This window comes from Paramormyrops kingsleyae, chromosome 14 (genome assembly GCF_048594095.1).
Source record: "Paramormyrops kingsleyae isolate MSU_618 chromosome 14, PKINGS_0.4, whole genome shotgun sequence".
Lineage (NCBI taxonomy): Eukaryota > Metazoa > Chordata > Actinopteri > Osteoglossiformes > Mormyridae > Paramormyrops > Paramormyrops kingsleyae.
Genome location: NC_132810.1, coordinates 23600114 through 23616239, shown reverse-complemented (window position 1 = coordinate 23616239; position 16126 = coordinate 23600114). Strand labels below are relative to the sequence as shown.

Here is a 16126-nt window from a genome sequence, read left to right as displayed (position 1 = left end):
TGCCCAGACCCCGACCTCGCTGTTTCTTTTAAGTTTAAGCCTGCACAGAAGTGGTCTGCTGCTGAGGTGCAAGATCAGTTGGACAACCACATGAGTAGCATGAGGTTCCCTGTTGGGGCAAACCCTCGCCCCCAGTGTGTGTCGGCTCATGGACAGAGTGTGGATGTGTCACCTTCACCATGTTGTAACTGTAAGCTGGCCCAGCAGCCTACCCCTGAATCAAGTATTTCCCCGGCCAGTTTTTGTGCTAGTGTTAGTGGTTCCTTTCCGACTAAAGTTGACCAGGCTGCTGCAACACCCCCACTCACGGCACCAGATGTAACCGGTGGATTTCTGCCTATACTCTGCGTTGTGTTGTGGGTTTAGACAGGTGTGTGGGGTGCAGAAGAAAGGGGATGAAGCAGACGTCGCTGTCGTTCTGGGGGTTTATTGAACTCTGTTTGAAACAATTAGAGGGGGGATAAACCACATGTGCTCAGGCCCTCTCGCTCTCTCTCTTCCCGCGTGTGCGGTACAACAAAGGGCGAATGCACACGTTATTCGCGCTGAGCTTAATACAAAAAAAAATGATATTAATAAAGTAAATTTATACAAATAAAGACATACCTGTTTGAAACAATTAGAGGGGGGATAAACCACATGTGCTCAGGCCCTCTCGCTCTCTCTACACAAAGTAAAATAACAGATATTCATATTATATATGGACATGTCTTTAACCCCTATTCATATTATAGAATGAATTAACTGGTTATAACAAATAACTGATTTATTAACCCAAGGGACCCTGCCACTAGATCCTTACCTCTTCCCGCGTGTGCGGTACAACAAAGGGAAGAGGAAACGAAATTGGGACCCTTATAAAGGAGAAAAGACAGTGGGAGGGGCAATGCAGGACAAGAGCATCATGGGAAAAATTAAGGGATATTGTACCCATTAGGTTAAACAGAAAAAAGAAAACAGAATCTTGTATAATTATAAACAAAATTAAAATAACAACCTGTTACACTAATCACGTTCTTTCAAATCGCGATTTTGATTTGAAATCGATAAATCATTCAGCCCTACTTTGAGGTGGGACTTGCAAACGTATTTGCTATCTATTGGTCATGCAAATAGCCTGCCACTGAAACACAAAATACAACCGCCTTCTTTTGAAACACAGCGAACAGCGAGAAATTAAATAAAAACCAGTAGAAACAAAAATATTTTAAAAAAGTAAAATGGAAGGATGGACAAACAAGGAAACACAGGCTTTAATCGCCATATGGTTGGATGAACAGATCCAGCGGGATTTGGATGGCACGGCTCGAAATAAAAAAGTATTTGCTGTAATAGCAAGTCGCTTGAAAGAAAGGGGCCCACACCAGAAACACCAAACAATGCCGCTTGAAAATAAAAAAATTTAAGCAGGACTACAGGCAAGAGAAGGATCATAATAACAGGAGTGAAATAATAACAGAATTCAGCGAAAGAAAGAACGCGCCGCGCTTTGTGATGATGTCAGTCAGGGGCGGTCACTGATAATGTCATTTGGTGCCGGTACCAGTTTTTACGCCAGTGGAATACCATACTTTTGGTACTTTATGGAAGTACCGAAAGTACGGTACCTGGTACAGTGGAAAAGTGTCCTGAGTGTCTGGTTGTGGGTGTCCTGGTTAACCCTCTGGGGTTTAGGGGTAGGAAACACCCTTTCACCGACTGGGGCATGATCACACATTTCTTCAAATATCATAAACTTAATTCATGGCAAATAGATTATTTCTTATATATTTGTTTTGCCATTACACTCATCTTTATTTTAATGTATATAGTAAATATGTTAGATTTTTAAGTTTGTAATTTGACATCAAAGTATAGATATTGCAAAATGCAGTTTAGAACACTTGCAGAAACATTATAAAAGTACACAGTAAGCAATGCTTGCAGTTTGTTTTGATCCCAGATATCTGATCACCAAAGTCTTGGCTACATGAAGATGACTAAATGGTGTAGTTGCAACATTCAGTTGGATAAATAAATCAGAAAAAGCTAACTCATGCCACTATTTCTGGCTCCTTTCATTGAATATGTAGCAACTTTCATGTGTATGAATGAGCCATTGTCACCTGGCCACGTCCCTACCCCCCTTTTATGGCTCTGACGGGGAAGTATCTGGATCGCGTTTCACCGTTGCGCTGTTCTTCAAATTACCATGCGAATGCGATTTGAATACGCGCTAATGCGGCTATTTATAATGTGAATCTTCAGGTGAGAGCTGTATTACACGCCCCCGATGCAGGTAAAACAAAGTAAGATAACAACATGGTTTACTTTTTTGCCAATTTAACCTAATTTTAAAAACTTTAATACTTCCGACAATAGACATTTTGAAAAGAAGACAGATTACGGATTTAGACAGCGTTTTTTTATGATTCTACATTAAGATTTCAGTGAGATATAAACTGAAATAGACACGATAAGTACTCAATGTTGCCGACGACATCCTTGACCCCAGAGGGTTAAAGGCCAAGATCCAGGCATTTAATGATCCAGGCACAGCCTGTCTACGGGGAGAATGTCAACCTTGTCGAGAGATTTACCTACCACGGTAGCGACATTCATGTCTCTGGTGACTTTTCCTATGAAATCAGTAGACGGATTGGAAGAGCATGGGGGGGGGGGGTCATGAAGTTGCTGGAAAGGGGTGTGTGGCATTCCTGATATCTTTGCAAGAGGACAAAGGTCCAAGTCTTTAGTCTTGCTATATGGCTGTGAGACAGCATTTCCCTGAGGGTGATCCGGCTCGCAGGATCCTCATTGCTGAGGACCCAAGTGGCTGGACCAGGCCAAGGAGAGACGCCCACGTAACACCTGGCTGCAGCAGTTCGATGGCCATTTCCGGAGGGTGGGCCTGGACCGTGTATCTGCCTGGGGGATTGCTGGCCGGGATCCCGAGGAGTTTTGCTGTGTGGTGGGTGCGGCAACGTGCTGCACCAGCGCATGCTCCCTGACCTGACCTGTGTGTATGTATATATGTGTGTATCCATCCATCCATTTTCCAAACTGCTTACCCTTCTGGGTCACGGGCCGTCCGGAGCGTATCCCGGAAGCTACGGGCACGAGGCAGGGAACAACCCAGGACTTTGGGCCAGCCCATTGCAGGGCACACTCACATACCATTGACTCACACATGCACACCTATGGGCAATTTAGTAACTCAAATTAGCCTTAGCATATCTTTGGTCTGTGGGGGGGAAACAAGAGTACCTGGAGGAAACCCCACAACAACATGGGGAGAACATGCAGACTCCACACATGTAACCCAGGCGGAGACTGGTCCCAGAGGTGTGATCATTTGTTGGTACCATTCCACTCAAAACAAAAAAAACTACCTCTGAAAATTTGTAACTGACAAAATTTTAATGGCATCCTTTTTGGTTTATTCCAAATTTAACACAAATCAGACTTTGCTTTTGATTATTGATTCAGTTGAGTATTTTATATAATTAAACAAATGAAAATGGCACAGACAAGGGGAGGCGACGGACGAAACGAGACTGGGGAAACAGGACCTGAAAGACAATACCAAAACCATTAACAGGGCACAGGAAACAGGACGGAAACACAGAACCGGCACAGGGACAAGAAATAGGACAGGACCTGACAGAACAGGAAACGCTGACAGATAGACAAGGAAAAGGGGGCATCGGGGAAACACCGACAGGCGGAACAAAAGGATCAGGAGCGAACCCAGGAGACACAAAGGGACGAGGAGCAGAAACAGGAGGGACGAAGGAACTAGCAGCAGACAGGGGAGACCGACGGGGAACAAAGGGGAGCCCGAGGGAGCCGCGACGGGCGGCGGCCGGAGGGGCCACAGGCGACCGGGAGGAGGGAGCAGGAGGGGACCACGATGGGAGACAGGACGAAGGACAGATGGAGGAGCCAAGGAGGGAGTCGGAGGGGGCACCAGGGGAGATGTGGAGGCAGTCGGAGGCGAGCCTAACGTAGGAAAGGAGGGAGGGGAAGCCGCGACAGGCGGCGGCAGAGAAGAGGAGTCATTAGTGAGGTGCCCGAGGGGTCCCATTCGAGTTCCTCCTCCTCCAAGGAGGAAGGAGCGCTAGTCGGACAGTCTGGGACCTCATCGGGGAGTAGGACCAGGGCTGGGGGAACTGGAGCAGGGTCCGGGACAGGCAGGGACTGGGCCGGGGCAGCAAGTGAGGGCAGTGTATGGACCACAGGTGCAGGTAGAGCCGGAACAGCAGGCGTCGCTGCGGGCGAAGCGGGCGGTGCCACGGCAACCGGCCACACTCGGCCAGCAGGGGGCGCTGACGAGATGGACAGGGTATCAAAAGAGACAGGCAGGACGGGCAAGACAAACACGATGGGCAAGACATCAGGCGGTGCCGCGAGCGTGGCGGCAGCAGCCGGCAGTAGATCGAGTGCCTCAGCCAGCGTGTCCAGGGGAGGTGCTTCCCGGAGAGGCTTGGTCCCTTTAAGGGATCGCAGGACCTGCGGGATAGCGTCCAAAACGGCCCTGATCCCCACATATTGCAGGTGGCCACCCTGAAATACGGAGGCTGATGGTGACGGTGGTTGCGTGGCTGTGGTGATCTCTGGGATCTGCTGAATTAGGTTCCTCCTGACATTCAGCGGGGAGAGGCGCTTCGGAGAGAAAACACGCCCCCAAGAAGATCGTCGGGGCTTCTTCTCCTCTTCCCTTCTTTTTCTCCGGCCGGGGCAGGTTGGTGGAGGCGGGGTTGCCTCTGAGAAGGCGAGCGGCTGGAGTCGCCTCTCCGTCACTCTTGCGTGCATTTCTGTGCGTGGGGTGACCTCTTGTAGGAGGGTCCAACTCTATTCGGCTACGTCTAATAAGCCGGGGCTCTCTCGCCAGTACCTCACCTCATGCAGTAGGACAAGCCATGGGTCTTCTGCCTGCTGCAGTGAGTCGTTCCCGAGATCTGTCATTCTGTTACGTTGATGGATCAGGCGGGCAGGCACGTAGGCGAGTTGAGCTGAACAGACAGGCAAACGGGGATTTATTAGGCTGGTGAAGGGCAGACATCCACAAACATTACATTACACCACAATGACAGATCTGGAGAATACTGACTTAGACGCGGACTAAATATACAAGACAGGCTGAACTTAACAAGCAGCAGGTGATTACAATGAGATATGAACACGAGGTAATGAGGGGGCGTGGCACACACGAGGATCGTACGAGCCGGGCGTGACACAGTAGGTATGGTGTTCTTTTCTTTTAACTTAATTTTTCCTTCTGTTAACATGGAGCTGATGTGACTGGCCAAAAAGCTGCAGTTTTGTCTCATCAGTCCAGAGGACATTCTTCCAGAAACTTGTCAACATGCATTTTGCGAAATTCCACTCTGGCTTTTTAATGTTTTTCTGTCAATAGTGGAGCCCTCCTGAGTCGTCTTCTATGGAGCCCATTATTGTTCAAAATGCAACAGATGGTGCAATAAGAAAGTGATGTATTTTGACCTTGAATGGTTTTGGATGGTTTCCTTGGCTCTTTTTCTGTCATCCGCACTATCCTTCTGATGAACCTGGGGTTGCATTTCCTCTTGCGTCCAAGTCCTAGGAGATTGGCTACAGTCCCACAAACCTTGTTCTTTTCAATAATATTGGTAACTGAGGTCACAGGAACGTTTAAGTATAAGTACAACTGAGGTCACAATGATAAATATTCTCTTTAGGGCTACCAACAAATCTGTCTATAGTATTTCAGCACGTCTTTGTACAATAAACAACAAATCATTTCCTTTCACAATTTTATTGGTTTACTCTCACATTCAGCTATACATTACATAATTGCTTTTAATTGAATCACTTTTCAGGGGAAATGAAACATGGTTTCAATGAGCTGTAAGGGCACCAACAAATTTATCCACATCTGTATATACATACACACATATGGCACACCTGGCCAGTTCCAATGGCACACTGGTTGAAAAATGCTGACATATTCAATGATCATATATGACATAATTAAACAGTGGGCATTTAACCTGTCTGTCTTTGAATGGCAGGATATAACCAGATTACACAGAGAAAAACCATACACCAGGAGTGCCCAACTCCAGTTCTGGAGGGCCAGAGCCCTGTGTAGCTTAGTTCTTTCCCTGTTCCACCATAAATGTTTCAGCTCAAGAGATGTGTGGTAATTAGCACAAGGAGTTGAATCAGGTGTGTTAAATGAGGGGAAACCCAAAAATGTGCAGGGCTCTGGCCCTCCAGGACTGTAGTTGGGCACCCCTGCCATACACCAACATGTACTGTGTAGTAGTAATATTTGTGAAATGTTTGTAAAGTCAAAAATGTCTATTAAACCACTAAACCTAAATATCAACCATTCTGTAGAATTTTACAGAGCTCAGTGAGTAGCACTTGGCTCAAACCTTCAAGGGTGGGGGCCTGGGCCTTGGCCCTTTTTTTGTGTAAAGTTTGCATGTTCTTCCTGTGTTTTGGGGGTTTCCTCTTGGTACTTCAGTTTCATTCAGCAATCCAAAGCTGTTGAATGGTTGGAATTTTTGTGTTTTACTGGAGTAAACAACCTCTAAGAAACCAGTAAACATTGCAATATCCTATTTGACTGCATTCAGGTCTAACTGCACATTTCATTCATTTTTTTAGGCCTAAAACAGGTTTTCAGTTGTGGCTTGAGGAAAATCGCAGTAGCCTCCTAGCAGAAAATCCAGACCTCGAAGAAACGGACATCATTAAGGAAGCAATGGGTCATTTCCGGACACTGACAGCAGAGGACCGATTGGTAGGGAACATTATGGAGGCATTGATATTTGATGCTGCATTTGTGCATCTGTTGTATGTACATTGCAAACTGACCTAAATGTTAGTTTTACTTGTTTGATCTAGAAGGTATTGAAAACAAATGATATGTTAATGCCCTTTAACAAATAAATAAAAAATCTGTATGGTGTAGTTCAATTTTCTGACTCTACATGATAGAGGTTATATAAACCTGCTTGTCATTTTTTAAACCACCTTATCCATCCTCCTTCCTAAAATGAAGCTCTAAATTTTCCTTAGTTGGGCCCTGTTGGTAAGTGTTGCAAAAATGTGTTTTCAGTCTCCTTTATGTGCACTGTGACCTTGCATTAAAAATGCCTATCAACAGGGAAAGGTGATAGATACTAGAGCCCCTGGCAAGTGGTGACAACCAAAATGGACCAGGGTTTACTTGTTGCTTGGAAACCCTGGGGAGAAGGCTGGGAGTAATGTTTATTGATCTTATGCTAATGATTGTTGGGGGGGGGGGCAGCAAATTGGAGACAAGTAGACTGTTTCATCAGGGCTAAATAATAGAAGTGGGAGGTTTCTGCTAGTGAGCATTGCCATTGATATTTGAAGAGATAAGGATGAGTCATCGCTCAGCTGCATCCAATGGATTGATCATCCATAATTAGACTATACATAAAAATACTGCTAGGTTTAATTTTTTCAGTCGCAGTTAGTAAAAAAGGTTTCCATCTGCATTGTAAAGTCTGCATCTATGCACTAAATGTAATTGTTGCCCCACTTCTCTCCATAAAATTTCTAAGCAAAAGGATTCTAATTCATAAGAATGTCTTTTGCATATAAATAAAAATGAGTCTACATTTACCTATATGATTTTAACCTGTTTGTGAAATGTTTTTCTCTTCAGTCTTGGGCAGAAAGAGCAAAAGGGCAGACTGGAGAGGTGCCAGATGTCAAGAAGAGAGCGAGGGTAGAAGACAATGATGATTTCAGAAATGACAAGGAGAGCAATACCAAGAAGAAAAAGACCATAGACACTTCAAAGCTCTCTGCATTTGCTTTCAATAAAAACTGAGAACAGAACTAAAAATTCAGGTCACTTCCGTCATAAATTTGTAGTTCTTTTCCAAAGCATTCGGATTTTGTAGTACTTCATTTAATTTGCATATGTCTAGATGTGTAATTAGAAATTCAACATTTAATTATATAGTTTATAATTAAACATTTTCCACTGTATGTTAGTTGAATTGAACAAACTTTTTAATAAATGTAAGCAAAACATTGTGAAAGTGAATTCCTCAAAAAATATTTTAAGCTTATTACAACTACAAGTTCTGGAGTTTTTTTTTTACTTGTGTAATTTGCTTATCACTCTTTATACCAACTGACTATATAAAATAAAATGCAGTATTGTGTGTGTGCTCCTCTGTTTATGTGATGATGTATATCACTTTTATTCAGCGCATATTAGTGAATAAATTGAGTAATTTGTAGTTAATTTCTAGGAAAAATTTTCAAAATCTGTTAGGTGTACAAATTAAATAGTGTATTTACTGATCAAAGATCAGTAACCTAGGGGTCGTTGCACCTGTGCCTGCATTTCTGGCATTAAAATGTTGTATATTAAGCTCTTACAATTTTTTTGCCTTTCAGACTTAAATTTTGCAGTCTTTAGAAAGCTTTGAACGTCATGTTACGATGGGCTATTTTGTTAAACAAAAGAGAAATGGTAAATTAAATGAAACATCCGTTCTGGTGTTCTCTATGATTGAATAGTATGTGGATTCATTTTAGAATTTACTGATAGGTGGTCACGTGAATTGCTTTAGTAACCAATAGTAATTCTTGTGGATTTGCGTGTCTTTATAAAGCCAGAGAACAACAGCCTGCACACGTTTTATTCTGAGGCAGCTCGCGCTTTGAACTGCAGCTCTTCTTATCAGGCAGCTGGTAAAACAAGGTCACATAAGATTATTTTATTCTTCTTTAAAACATAAACTAACGCATTGTCTAAAGTCTAAATGGAGCGTTCTAATCAGAATGAAAAGCTAGCCACTAACACGCAGAACAACTCTGTAAACGGTCATTTTGAAAGTGTGAAAAAAGTGAGGAGCCGGACTAGTGGTACTCCGGGAGAGACTGTCTCACGGGCATCCCCCCTCATGGAAAGCTGGAAGGAAGAACGCACGCGAAGTGTTGAAGACAACGAAACGAGCTTGCCGAGCATTGCTGCTGCCTATAGTACTATCCTCAGCGGTCTTGGCGAGGATCCCCTAAGACAGGGACTTCTTAAAACGCCTTGGCGAGCGGCGACAGCAATGCAGTACTTCACCAAAGGATATCAAGAGAAAATCATCGGTAAGTGAGCTGTCAGTGTATTGTACTTCACTTTCTGTGCTACACGCTAAAGGGCGTAAACTCGCTAATACTCTAAAAAGTAACTTTATAAATGGCTCAAAAGCATACATTCAGCCCAGACGTGTAGGATTGTGCACCCATGTTCCCATTGTTTTTAATTAGTACAAAACAGAACTATGAAATAGTAGAAGCAGCATGTTTCAACATGCATTACATTATGTACACATTTGAAAAATTAAGATTTTTTAAATGCAATGGGTTTTCAGGCCTAGAAAGGGAAACAATTTATAGGCTATTATTAAAACTAGTGTTATCGCTTAATTTTGAAATAAGACGGAAGATATTGTACACTTTACCTTATTTTTTCTGAAATCACTCACCTTTAGCAGGAAACATTGGGGGGAAAGGGTAACGTTGTCATGCTCCACACTCATAGAAAATTGTCTGGAGCAGTGTTATTTCATATTCTCCTGTTTTGGGTGGTATTTCTAGTGTCATGAACCTTTCATTTCTAGTGTTTAGACTTTTAATGTAACAGCATGTACTTAAATTTCAGATATTATTGAAAAGATTTTTGAAGGATGTATAAACTCAAATCAGGGGTGATTCTAGGATTTCACCCATACCAGCCCCCCCTCCCCCCATAATAAATATGGCATAACACCATATAAATTTTTTTTTTCTTTCTTCCAGGCAGACTGAGACAGAAAATAGGGGGGCTGAATAAATGGGGTTTAGAATGCCTATGACTCATACTGAAGCTGATGGCTTGATGTTTTTGAAAAAATGTGAAGTATGCTTTTTATTCCACAACTTTACCTGTTACATAATTACGCAGTTCTGAAACGCAGAATGCAAATCACTCAATATGCATTTTGGTATGTTATATATCACACAATAACATAATTATGTTTCTCCTATAGTCATCTTTTAGAAAACAGCAGAGTTCTAAACATCTTTTGTGGTGCTGTTAGACATCAGTGAGTCCATCTTGTTTATTACCATTTATTGACAATTTTTAACCAGCATTTAAGATGACACATTTTACTACATCCCCACCCCCATCTATAACACATCTGGAGCTTGTTTTTCAGTCTTAAATTGACTCTGTGAAAGCTAAAGGAATGTGGTAGTGCTTTGTTGTAAATCTATTGCATGTGGTAAAGCTCGATGTTAAAAATCCTACAAAAAGGGCCTAAATGTCTAAATAGAAAAAACATGTACGTCAGGGGAAAAAACATTTTTAAGGATGGATTGTTAGGAACGTCCTCTTCTGTTCATCTATGTTGCAGAATACTTTTTCTTTACATTGTCCATTTGCTAATATGTATTCAGAAGTATGGCAATGTGCTTATATGAGGTTCAGTTGGCCTTTTTAAGTGTGCCTTCTGAGCAGGAGAAGAAGGAAGCTCGGGATGTGCAGGAAATAATCATGTGTAGTTACGGTAACTGCAGAGCATCTGTATCTAGACATTCATTACATTTTTATAACATTCACTTCTCATGTAGATATACTTTTAGCAACAAGGAAAACAACAAGCTTAGAGGATTTACTGCATTACAAGCAATTAACCTCCTTCTGCAAAATTATTGATGTTTCTTTTCAAACAAATTAAAATAAAATACAATGTGTTTCAAAGAGCATATATGTATATATTGATCAATAATTTCACTATACTTGTGGTTTGACTGCCCCCCCCCCCCCCCCATCAAGCTGTTTTGTCTCTGTGAAGCATATGCTTTTTGAACTACAGAGAACACTCCCCTTTGTGAACAACACGCACTGTCTGGCTCTGACGTTTCGAAATTTTGAAGGGTTTCCATAGCAACTCATTGTCTTCCATGTGTATCTATCTGTGTGCGTGCGCATTAGGGGTGGTGGCAGGGATGAGAGATGACTCGAGGCAGTGCTGATTTGATTTCCTGTTCCCTTTATTGCATTGTTCTGACAGGTGAGAGGGGCTTGTTGATTTTTTTTTTGTCAGTGACAACAAAGGTGACAGCTTTTTCTTTGAATAGCTGCTGCTTTTTGTTAGAATGTGTTAAAAATATTATAACTGATTCATCAACCATCAGTAATAGACTGCCTAACTTAAAAAGTATTTCTGATCATTTTACATTTGAACTTAGGAAGACATAAAGTGACAAGCAAAAAATCATAATATTAATAGGTTGCTATCATAGTAAATAACCTGCTATTCCAAATTCCAAACTGTTAATAATAAATCAAGTGACATCCAAATGTAATTCATTTTAGTGTAAGGCCAATCATGATTGCATATTAATATTTGTAAAGTTTAATTCTTCTATCTCTAACTACTCTTGTATCTGTTCTGAAATACATAAACCAATTACTTTGGAAACCTTTAGATCTGAACAGATTCTTGAAGGACCTGTTTCACTGACCATGTTGCCCTGCAGTAGCAGGGAAGCCAGTCTGCTAGACATTATCCAAAATCAATCTGCTTGTTGTGTTTCCTTGGAAACTTCCTCTGCTGTGAGATAAGCAGCCAGGAAATTAAAAAAAAAACCTCAAACTGTAAAAACCTCACCCTCAACAGATAAAACAGACTTATTTGAACAACCGTGTATGATCAGAGGAAAAAATCTCATATATAATATAAGATATATTAGGGCTGTCAAAATTAACAGGTTAACGCGGATTAATCCATCATCATGATTAATCTGATTAAAATTTTTAACGCAATTAACCCATCTGTAGCGCAGAATGACTCAAAATTCCTGAAATGTCTCTGTCAACCCATTTCGGGCAGTTTTGGAGCGTTCCATTTGCCCTCGGAACTCGTATTCCAAGTCGGATTCCGGAGTTTTGAAGCCGGAAGTAACGACATGCGCGAAACATGATCCCGAGTTCAGAATCCAAGATGGCTGCGCCCTTTATCAACAGAAGGGAAAGTTGTAGTTTTATACTGTTTAAGCACTACTTCTCATTTGTGGCTCATTAAATCAGTCGCACACACTATACCGTCCAACTTATCTGTGGACGTGTTGCTACGGAGTTTTATACGTAAAGCACCTCATGTAATGTGTTATCAACTGATATTGCTAACAATGGCAATTAACTGGGCTAGAATTGGATTTCTTGATTAGTTGGATTATTTGTCGGATTTACGGTAGTTCGGGCTAATTGTAAGTGAGCGAAAATAAAGACCATTTAAACTGAGGTACCTTAAATCCGATGTTGTCCAGCTAAGCAAAAAATCTTGCTTTTTGATATGGGTCCATGGTATATTGCACTCCTGTGGCAGATGATATGCATACGACTCGTGTTCAAGATGTTCAATAAACATGTTAAGTGCATATATATTCCCTTTTTTCTTGAGTCGGTTTGCTCATGCAAAATGAAATGCAATTAATATAGATTAAAAATGAATATTCAATCGTGATAAATCGAAATTAATCCACAGCAACCCTGTGATTAATCTGATTAAAAATCTTAATCGTTTGACAGCACTAATATATATATATTAGGGCTGTCAAAATTAACGGGTTAACACAGATTAATCCATCATCATGATTAATCTGATTAAAATTTTTAACACAATTAACCCATCTTCAGCGCAGAATGACTCAAAATCCCTGAAATGTCTCTGTCAACCCATTTCGGGCAGTTTTGGAGCATTCCATTTGCCCTCGGAACTCGTATTCCAAGTCGGATTCCGGAGTTTTGAAGCCGGAAGTAACGACATGCGCGCTCCCGTTTCTCAGAGAGCCGAGAAATATCTCGGAGCAGCACAGAGGATCCCGAGTTCAGAATTCAAGATGGCTGTGCCCTTTATCAACAGAAGGGAAAGTTGTAGTTTTATAGTGTTTAAGCACTGCTTCTCATTTGTGGCTCATTAAATCGGTTGCACACACTATACCGTCCAACTTATCTGTGGATGTGTTGCTACAGAGTTTTATACGTAAAGCACCGCGCAAAATGTGTCATCAACTGATATTGCTAACAATGGCAGTTAACCGGGCTAGAATTTCATGATTAGTCGGATTATTTGTCGGATTTACGGTAGTTCGGGCTAACTGTAAGTGAACGAAGATAAAGACCATTCAAACTGAGGGACCTTAAATCTGACAAGTTGTCTGGCTAAGCAAAAAATCTTTCTTTTTGATATGGGTCCATGGTCAGGGGCGCCGTAAGGGGGAGGAAAGCTAGGACGATTCCAAGGGCCCCTGAGTGACAGGGGCCCTAAAAAATTAGGAAAATAACTGGATTTGTTTGGACTGGGGGGCCTAATATGATATGCTTTCATGGGGCCCAAAATCTCTAGCAACGCCCCTGTCCATGGTATTGCACTTCTGTGGCAGATGGAATGCATCCGACTCGTGTTCAAGATGTTCAATAAACATGTTAAGTACATATATATTCCCTTTTTTCTTGAGTCTGTTTGCTCATGCAAAATGAAATGTGATTAATATAGGTTAAAAATGAAAGATATTTAATCGTGATTAATCAAAATTAATCCACAGCAACCCTGTGATTAATCTGATTAAAAAATTTTATCGTTTGACAGCACTAATATATATATATATATTCTTAAAAGAAGTGTTGATGTCACCTTGCAGACCCTGTCTTCTATTTATTTAATATCATACTACTTTGTTTTTGTAGGTGTTTTTAACAACTTTGAAATGGTGAACCAGCTATTTTCCCCCTTTTTTCCAGACATACTGAACGATGCCATTTTTGATGAGGATCACGATGAGATGGTGATTGTAAAGGACATTGATATGTTCTCCATGTGTGAGCATCACTTGGTCCCAATATTTGGCAGGGTAAGACATTAGTACAATAAGTGCTGCTTATCACTTGATAGGAAGCAATACATTTGAAGCTAAACACATTTTTGCTGTTTATGACATTGTATGCTGATTAATTTATTAAAGAATGAATTTAATCCATATTATAGTGTGGCTATTATGTACCAAAATGTGGGAACAATCTAATCTGAATACTTTCTGATGCATGGTGTTCTACAATTTCAAATTGGGGATGGGACTCAGCCACTGATTCAGTCTTTGAAGTAGTTCCTAATTAGACATGGGGTCTAAACTGACCTCCTCCTAATATGGTTAATGTCCATATGGCCATGACGTTCTATTGTCAACACACAGCTCTTTAAAGATCTATGAGTAACTGTGCATTTACTGCAGGCAAATGTCACTGCCACATGTGTTTTTGAATGTTGTTTTTAATTTAATTGTATCTATTTTTTAACCCTTCACAAATTGACACCTTATCATGATGAATGGGATTTTGTGTGCCTCTGTGATCCTAGAAGATATGTCAGGAGTAATTGCCCCTGGCAGGGTCTCACTAGGCAAATTGGTGAGCAACAAGACTAAGTATGATTTGCATAGACCCATATGATGATTAAGAACATGAACCAGAATTATGGAAACCAGGGCCCCAGAGGGCTCACAGGCGAGCTCCTGGTGGTTAGGCTGCTACCCATGGCCGGGCAAAGCCCAAAAGAGTTGCATGGGTCCACCCTCCTGTGGGCACAGTTTGGAGTGCATTAACCTGCTTATATACTGTAAATACTACAGTTACTACATATTTGGCTTACACAATTGTACATAAAGACTGGTCTTTGGGCTTAGTAACAATTTTGAACTACAACTAGCTTATATAAATTTCAGTAGTTTTAGAAGAACCTTTAATGGTATCAGTAGTTTGTGTTTTTAGTAGTGGGTCTGATGTTAGTAGGCTAGCCTACTGTCACGGTTCGCGGGTGAGCGAGTAGGGAAGCAGGCGAGCAAGCCAGGACTTCAGGTAAAGCTGGGTTTAATGCACAAGACACGGACATCGACGGACAATACAATGACCAGTCTGGGGAAGACTGACTCAGACGAGGACTAAATACAAAAGACAAGCTAGACTTAATAGGACACAGGTGATCACAATAGGGCTGAACACGAGGTAACGAGGTGGGCGTGGCACACATCAGGAGCGGACGGAGCGGGGCGTGACAGAACCCCCCCCCAAAGGCGCGCACACCGGGCGCGCCCGAGAGGAGGCGACGGACGAGACGGAACAGGACCTGGAAGACAAAAGCAAAAACATCAAGGAGACACCGGAAACAGGACAGAGACACAGAACAGAAACAAGGACCAACAGAAAGACAGGACCTGACAAAGAACAGGAAACGCAGACAGGCAGACAGAGAAAGGAGACACAGAGGGGACAGAAAACGGAGGAACCACAGGGCGAGGAGTGAACACAGGAGACACCGAGGGACGAGGAGCAAAGACAGGAGGGAAAAAGGGACCAGAAGGGAACGAAGGAGACACAGAGGGCAGAGGAGCAGAGACAGGAGGCAGAAAGGGAAAGGGAGGAGGAGCAAGGGGAGCACGAGGGAGCCCAGGCGGGCGACAGGCAGCGGCCGGAGGGGCCGCAGGGGAGAGGGAGGAGGGAGCAGGAGGGGACCACCCAGGGGCCAAGGGAACGGGACGAGGGAGTGACGGAGGGGACACGGAGGGAGCAGGAGGGAACACCCGGGAAGGCAGGCAGGAGGGGGAAGCCGCGGCAGGCGGAGGCACAGCCGGAGCCGGCGAAGGCGCCGTCCGACGCCCAGCCGGAGCAGGGGGGCCCGGAGGCGACCGACAAGGACCCGGAGGCGGGACCGAGGACCGGCACCGAGGATCCAGGGGGGGACCCGGAGGGGACCGCCGACCCCGAGCCGGAGGACCCACAGGCAGCCACCGAGCCACAGCCAGGGGCCGAACGGGCGAGCCAGGGGGCAGGGTGGGCGGGACCCGGGCCCTACGCCTATGTCCCCGTCCCTTGCTGGAGACGGAGAGGCGGGGTCCTGGGGGGCGTCGGCCTTGCCGGGGTACTGGCGAGGGTGTCAGGGCCTCAGGCAGGGCCGCGGGCAGGACGGGAGAGGCGGCCTCAGACAGGGCCGCGGGCAGGACTGGAGGGGCGGCCTCAGACGGGGCCGCGGGCAGGTAGCCAGCAGGAGGCGCCTCGGCGGGCACCTCAGGAAAA

General features: G+C 43.4%; 2 protein-coding genes across 3 annotated transcripts in view; both read left to right on the top strand.

Moving 5' to 3' along the window:
• wdhd1 (WD repeat and HMG-box DNA binding protein 1) overlaps positions 1-8524 on the top strand; it is a 79593-nt gene extending 71069 nt beyond the window's left edge. For both annotated transcript variants that reach the window (XM_023839908.2, XM_023839909.2), the window contains exons 25-26: positions 6637-6772; positions 7667-8524. In XM_023839908.2, the coding sequence (XP_023695676.2) occupies positions 6637-6772; positions 7667-7834 (304 nt within the window). In that variant the 3' untranslated portion in view covers positions 7835-8524. The remainder of the gene's footprint in view (positions 1-6636; positions 6773-7666) is intronic.
• Positions 8525-8643: 119 nt separating this feature from the next.
• gch1 (GTP cyclohydrolase 1) overlaps positions 8644-16126 on the top strand; it is a 78118-nt gene continuing 70635 nt past the window's right edge. The window contains exons 1-2 of the mRNA XM_072698864.1: positions 8644-9117; positions 13802-13911. Of these exons, the coding sequence (XP_072554965.1) occupies positions 8781-9117; positions 13802-13911 (447 nt within the window). The 5' untranslated portion in view covers positions 8644-8780. The remainder of the gene's footprint in view (positions 9118-13801; positions 13912-16126) is intronic.